The sequence below is a fragment of the Coregonus lavaretus genome, assembly GCF_964263955.1.
Source record: "Coregonus lavaretus genome assembly, contig: HAP1_SCAFFOLD_5211, whole genome shotgun sequence".
NCBI classification, from domain to species: Eukaryota; Metazoa; Chordata; class Actinopteri; order Salmoniformes; family Salmonidae; genus Coregonus; species Coregonus lavaretus.
The window spans coordinates 30,132-37,500 of NW_028158372.1; the positions used below are offsets into that span (position 1 = coordinate 30,132).

Sequence of the window (7,369 nt, forward strand, 5' to 3'; positions counted from 1 at the left end):
ATGTGGGGTTGGGAATCTGATCCGAGATCAGTGGTTAGTGTGTTGTTACCTATGTCAGTGACAGTGTCCCTGCTCTGGGACAGCAGTCCCTCCTCGTTCTCTGACTCTGAGTCCTGGCGGGACATCTTGGTGCTCTTCAGGCTGCCGGCCCGGCGGATGGAGGACAGCGAGCCCCCCTTCTTCACCCTGAAACTCCTAGCCCCCTTGATCTGCAGCAGGCGAGAGCCCCCGATACGACTCTTCCTGATGGGAGCTGGACCGACAGGGGTGGGGGGTGGAGTGAATTCAAAAGGTTAGTTCCCAATCTCACTTGGTTTATGAAGTCTCATGCTACCCATAGACTGGGTATAAAACATCTTGGGAACACTTTATACAAGGCACACACATACAGGGCCGGATTACTGAACGGACACACAGGGCTTGTGACTTGGGGCCCCAGACCTCCAGGGGGCCCACAACCAATTTGTTGGGGTTGGGGGGAGGTTGTGGGCACTCTGGAGGTTGGGGGCCCCCCAGATAGCATATGATAACAAAATGTGTAGAATTGCAGGAAATTAGCTTTAAAACAGCAACATGACAAAATGTGTAGAATAGCATTTTCCCCCCAAGAACATGTTATCTGAATAGCTTTGAAGTTTCATAATTGTATGTTTCTTAATGGGAAAATATGGCTGTTTTTTTCCATTTCCTGAAAAGTTTCTGTTTTAGAGATAAGAGGTTTTCATCTGACAGGGACCATCATGACCCAGCAGAACTCAATTACCCAGAGGCTCCTGGGCCTTCTTGTCGTCGCAGGCCGTGTCAGACTTGAGCGTGTGGCTGCTGCTGTTCAGAGAGTCGTGGCCGTCCTCATCGTCTAGGATACCGGCGAAGCTGATCTTCCTCTCATAGCGGTGGTGACTCAGCTCAGGGTCCAGCCTCAATCGACAGCTCTCCAAATCCTACAAACACACACAACACAGACACACACACACACACGGATAGACATACACACACACACACACACACAGACACACACACACACACGGATAGACATACACACACACACACGGACACACACATACGAACAGACAGACACACACAGACACGCACACACACACACACACGTAAAGACACAAATATGCGCGAACACACACACACTCACCAATTGATTTATAGGGATATGATTGCATTAGATGAGAGGAGTGAGTGAGTGTCAAGTAAGTGAAGTTCTCCTACTGACCACTTGGGGCTCTGTGCGTGGCCGGGGGAGGCAGGGGAATGTCTCTCTGAGGAACGTGGTGATCTCCAGCAGCAACTGGCAGGCGGCCATCTTGAGAGCGAAAGGACAGCCGCATTTTGTTGGGTTGACTGTATCTGGGGACGGATATTTTGGGTCAAAATTTGGCTTAACCCATAAGAGTCTAAGAGGGGTCATATTAGTGTGTAGACCAAACCGTTCGGACGCTACAGACAGAAGTTGGCTATGCCGACTTTAGACGAGTCCAAAGACGCTTGTAGGGGTCGTAGAGCAAAATAGAGAACACCAGTGTGCTCGTGAGAGTCTCATCTTTCCATAGAGGGGCCAACCTGTTTGGACGCTATAGACGAATTTGTGAGAAGACTGATTTTCGGGATGTCTCATGGTCTGACAAACACCGCTCTAGCTCTGTCACCTTTCACCGCAGATGCGGAAGTGCGACATCGGCGGATGCGGTGGATTGATGCAATAAACCTGATATCTCTAGCTTAAACTCACAGATCTTTATGGGGATTTGTGTATTATGCTAATTAGATTTCCGTGGGGGTGCAGACACCAACTTCAGGGGGTTAACTGCCTTTTTTTTTTTTAAGGGATAGTTTACTCAAAATACAAAAATACATTTCTGTGAACTATATTTCCCTATAAGGTGAAGTTTTCCTTTTCTATGGCTTACTGTCGTCTAAGTAGTCCTCCTCCTCGTCCTCCTTTCTCATCCTCCGCTTGGTCTCCTCGTCGTAGATGAAACCCAGGATGTTGGCAGGACTCTCGCTGTCTGAGTGGCACAACTCACTGAGACGTGTACCAATGGCCTGGGAGAGGAAGACCACACACACAGCCACACACACACACACACACACAAAGCCACACACACACACACAAAGCCACACACACACACACACGCAGAGCCACACACACACGCACGCACACACACACACTATTAGCGCCTGTCTTCATATACAATTTCGGTCAGTAGAATAATTTGATAGTTGGTCCCATCAGACAGTCACTCACATCTCCCCATTGACAGAAGTGCTTGGCTGCGTTCCACTGGAGCTTCTGGTTCCTCTTGTTGCCCACCACGGGCGAGCGTCCCCGAGACAGACCCCGCTTGGTGATGTTCACGTGGTGACCCTTCATCCACTCGGGCCAGTTGCCACGGTTACAGCGGTGGACGAAGCGGGCGCACTCCAGGAACAGGGAGGCTCTGGCAACCACGGGAGCTTCCTGTCGGACACCAGGATGTACAATAATGTCCTGTCAGATCACTGAAAGCTCAATTCAATCAATCCCATATTGCAATATTTACACATTTTTCCCTCTGTCAAATAACATTCCAGAACGGTTGAGTCTAATAAGAACTGCCTATTGCTACATGGCAGACTCCCCTCACAGGAGTATACAGCAGTTGATTGATCATTGATTCATTGAATCAGATGTGCTAGTATTGGATCAGATGAAATATGTGTTAAGGGTGGGGAATCCAGAGGACAGGATTGAAAAACACTGAATTAAACAAAGACACTGTGTAAACATTCATATGACCGGTTTCATTGAACTCCAGCCTGAGACTACAGTATAACTGACCAGGTCGAGCGCAGCAGCCAGGATGGATGCGTCGGGGATGGTGCCGGGCTCGCAGCAGTTCAACAGGAACTGGAAGCGTTTCATGCCCTGGCGGATGGCGCCCAGGTTCACCACGTTCTTGTTCTTCATGGCCTCCTGGCTGGCTGCCAGGCGCTCCTGGAACCCCTGTGGGCCTGGTGGAGGAGGAAGGGATTGGGAGGGGGAGAGAGAGGGGGAGGGGAGATGAGGTATGGGAAGGATGGGGAAGGGTAGAGGAGAGGGAGAGAGAGGGGGAGCGGAGATGAGGTATGGGAAGGATGGGGAAGGGTAGAGGAGAGGGAGGGGTGGGAAGGAGGGGGAGGGGAGGGGAGGAGGAGATAGAGAGGGGAGAGGAAGAGGGGATGAGGGGAGGGAGGGAGGGATAGGGCGAGAACAGAGATAGAGAGATAGAGAGATAGATAGAGAGATAGATAGATAGATAGATAGATAGATAGATAGATAGATAGATAGATAGATAGATAGATAGATAGATAGATAGATAGATAGATAGATAGATAGATAGATAGATAGATAGATAGATAGATAGATAGATAGATAGATAGATAGATAGATAGATAGATAGATAGATAGATAGATAGATAGATAGATAGATAGATAGATAGATAGATAGATAGATAGATAGATAGATAGAGAGGGGGGAGGAAGAGGGGAAGGAGGAGGGAGGGAGGGATAGGAGGATAACAGAGAGAGAGAGAGAGAGAGAGAGAGAGAAAGAGGGGGAGGGGGAGGGAGTGATAGGGGGAGAAGAGAGATATAGATAGAGACAGAGACAGCAGTAACAGAGACAAGAGGTGAGTAGGGCAGACTAGGGCCATCTGGGCCTGGACCTCTATTCTACAGCATAACTAGAGCCTGGAGGTTTTTCTGACCATGTGATCTAACCAGGAAAAACTCAGGGCTCTGGGCATTATCTTTGCGAGTGCTGGCATGAATGACACACCCATATAGCAACATGATCACACAAAAGAACGAGAGAACAGGCTGCCCATAGAACATTGCATGACTAGGTAATGTCTGAATCCATTGAATGGAAAGCACCATCGAGCCACTCAACAAATGAAGCTGGAGAGAAAGCTGGACACACGGTCATTGAGCTAAGAAATGTGGAACATTAAACAAATATGATGACTTTATTTCTATCCATAATGAGATAAGTGGTTCAACGAAGACATACTGTATGACAACAGTTACAGCATCATGCGCCACACATGTAAAGTGTAAAGTCCCCCTCTCTACCCCCCTCTCCTCTTCTCTGTCCCTCTACCTTTCTTGTCCCTCTCTCCCTCCTTCTCCCTGTCCCTCTACCTGTCTCTCATGTCCATGGGGACATTGGAGGACATGGAGGTATCCGTATGTGGCTAGATTGTGCCGGGTAAGCAGAAGGACCATGGAACGTCCTCTAGCCAGGAGAAGAGTTCGACATGGCTGCCATTAAACAGGGATGGAACAGACCCCGGGGACAAAAAAACACCTAATGGGGGATAATACAGTGGGACAATAAAGGACTGTAGGTGTGGGCACTGGGCAGAGGTGACAAGGGACTGTCCAGTGAGCTAAAAGACATGACTGAAGTTCAATGGGCATTTGCTTGAAAAGCTGATGGTTAATATTACTTCTGGAGATTGCCCCTTGCTAGGGCATCATGAATGAGTCTAGGGCATCATGTATGAGTCTAGGGCATCATGTATGAATCTAGGGCATCATGTATGCGTCTAGGGCATAATGTATGGGGCTAGGGCATCATGTATGGGGCTAGGGCATAATGTATGAGTCTAGGGCATCATGTATGAGTCTAGGGCATCATGTATGAGTCTAGGGCATCAGGTATGGGGCTAGAGCATCATGTATGAGTCTAGGGCATCATGTATGAGTCTAGGGCATAATGTATGAGTCTAGGGCATCATGTATGAGTCTAGGGCATCAGGTATGGGGCTAGAGCATCATGTATGAGACTAGGGCATCATGTATGAGTCTAGGGCATAATGTATGAGTCTAGGGCATCATGTATGAGTCTAGGGCATCATGTATGGGGCTAGGGGTCTCCCCCCCTCAATCTGCCTGAGGCTTGCACAGGCAGTGGCTGACAAATACACACAAACACCACTGGCATGAAAGATGGCGGCAGAGAGAGGACAGAGCACTGGACGCACAGGGCAGACCAACGGACAGACCACGGACAGACTACGGACGGGACAGGACAGTCAGGCACACACACACAGAGCGGCGGGCGGGGTGAGGGAGCGAGCGGGCGAGCGGGCGGGGGGGGTGATAGGGGACACCCCGGGGGTCTACCATCTTTCTCTTCTGTGTGGTGAAGCTTGGATGGGTTCCGCCTGCCAGACCGCCATTTACCGAGCCGCTTGAAGAAATTCTCCTCCTCGTCCCGGCCGTACTCCACGCCCCCCGCTCCCCCGCCGCCCTCCGACAGCTTCACGTTGCTGGTGAACTTCACCTGCAGGCAGAGACAGAGAAAAGACTGTCAACACCACCGGCAGTAGAAAAAATAATATGTAGCATTTAAAAGATAAATAACTTATAATAATAAGTCATGAATAAATAAACAGAAATAACAAGTTGTAAACAAAAGAAACACAAAGCTGTGATCTAACTAGTCATTTTGTCATTAAATAGATTTGCTTGTCTATCCCTTAGAAATGATCAAAATGCCCAGTTACAATACAAGAGCACATGGTGGGCTCAGCTCAGTAGTGAGAAAAGGTTATACATCAGCCCATGGTGGTAAGTAGACCAGGTTCCTGGAGAGATACCGTGTACGTTTTCACTCCAACCCTAATCTAGCACACCTGATTCTAACAATTAGCTGGTTGATAAACTGAATCAGGTTAGTTACAACTGGGGTTGGAGCGAAAACCTACAGGAGGGTAGTTCTCCAGGAACAGGGTTGAAGAGCACTGAAGTAAACAGTTGTGAGAGACAGGCCCCTTGTGGTCAGTAGGTGACCCCTGACCTTGGAGCTCTGGCGGATGAAGGAGAGTCGGTCCACAGAGCTGATGTCCAGCAAGTCCTCAACCCCGTCGGTCAGCCCAGAGAGAGATGACCGCTTAAGCCAGTTCCCTGCAAACACACCCCACCCCAGTCAGAGGAATGGAGGGATGGATGGAGGGAGGGACAGAGGAGTGCAGAGGGGGTAAACATCACACTTATACATCGAGACATACACATATAGGCAGAACACATACTGAATACACACACGCACACACAGAACCATAAACACGAATAAAAGTGAATCCACACAAATGCAGACAGGATAGCATAAAACACTTGATCATAGTACAAGGCACATAGGAGCAGTTCTACACAACAAACAAAGAGGGTCTGTGAAGCACACACACACAGACATACGTAAGACAGAGATGGTAATTGGAAGGCGAACAGTCCCACGGCATGCTAGGGACAAAAGGAACACAAAGAAGACCAAAAAGAGATGAATTGTCTACTCATCACCCGTACAACAGAAACATGATGTTAGCCTACAGAAACAGGAAGTTAGCCTACAGAAACAGGAAGTTAGCCTACAGAAACATGATGTTAGCCTACAGAAACAGGAAGTTAGCCTACAGAAACATGATGTTAGCCTACAGAAACATCATGTTAGCTTACAGAAACATGATGTTAGCCTACAGAAACGTGTTAGCCTACAGAAACATGAATTTAGCCTACAGAGACATGAATTTAGCCTACAGAGACATTATGTTAGCTTACATAAACACAAAGTTAGCCTACAGAAACATGATGTTAGCTTACAGAAATGTGTTAGCCTACAGAAACATGATGTTAGCCTACAGAAACACGAAGTTAGCCTATAGAAACATGATGGAGCACATAGGAGCAGTTCTACACAACAAACAAAGAGGGTCTGTGAAGCACACACACACACAGACATACGTAAGACAGAGATGGTAATTGGAAGGTGAACAGTCCCACGGCATGCTAGGGACAAAAGGAACACAAAGAAGACCAAAAAGAGATGAATTGTCTACTCATCACCCGTACAACAGAAACATGATGTTAGCCTACAGAAACAGGAAGTTAGCCTACAGAAACAGGAAGTTATCTTAAAAAAACATGATTTTAGCCTACAGAAATTAGCCTACAGAGACATTAAGTTAGCCTACAGATACATTATGTTAGCCTACAGAAACACAAAGTTAGCCTACGGAAACATGATGTTTGCCTACAGAAATATGATGTTAGTCTACAGACACGTGAAGTTAGCCTACAGAAACATGATGTTAGCCTACGGAAACATGATGTTAGCCTACAGAAACACGATGTTGCCTACAGAAACATGATGTTAGCCTACAGAAACATGAAGTTAGCCTACAGAAACATGATGTTAGCCTACAGAAACATGAAGTTAGCCTACATAAACATGATGTTAGCCTACAGAAACACAAAGTTAGCCTACAGAAACATGATGTTAGCCTACAGAAACATGATGTTACATAATGTTAGCCTACAAAACATGATGTTAATCTACAG

General features: G+C 47.5%; 1 protein-coding gene across 1 annotated transcript in view; it reads right to left on the bottom strand.

Annotated features, from left to right (window-relative positions):
• The window catches only part of LOC311124091 (protein unc-80 homolog), a gene marked incomplete at both ends in the record, with an annotated part of 41,372 nt that overhangs the window by 29,956 nt on the left and 4,047 nt on the right, over positions 1–7,369 (bottom strand). The window contains 9 exon segments of the mRNA XM_084198304.1: positions 50–253; positions 764–941; positions 1,223–1,356; positions 1,917–2,052; positions 2,255–2,467; positions 2,828–3,000; positions 5,159–5,318; positions 5,835–5,941; positions 6,230–6,274. Coding sequence (XP_084054430.1) covers positions 50–253; positions 764–941; positions 1,223–1,356; positions 1,917–2,052; positions 2,255–2,467; positions 2,828–3,000; positions 5,159–5,318; positions 5,835–5,941; positions 6,230–6,274 — 1,350 coding nt within the window.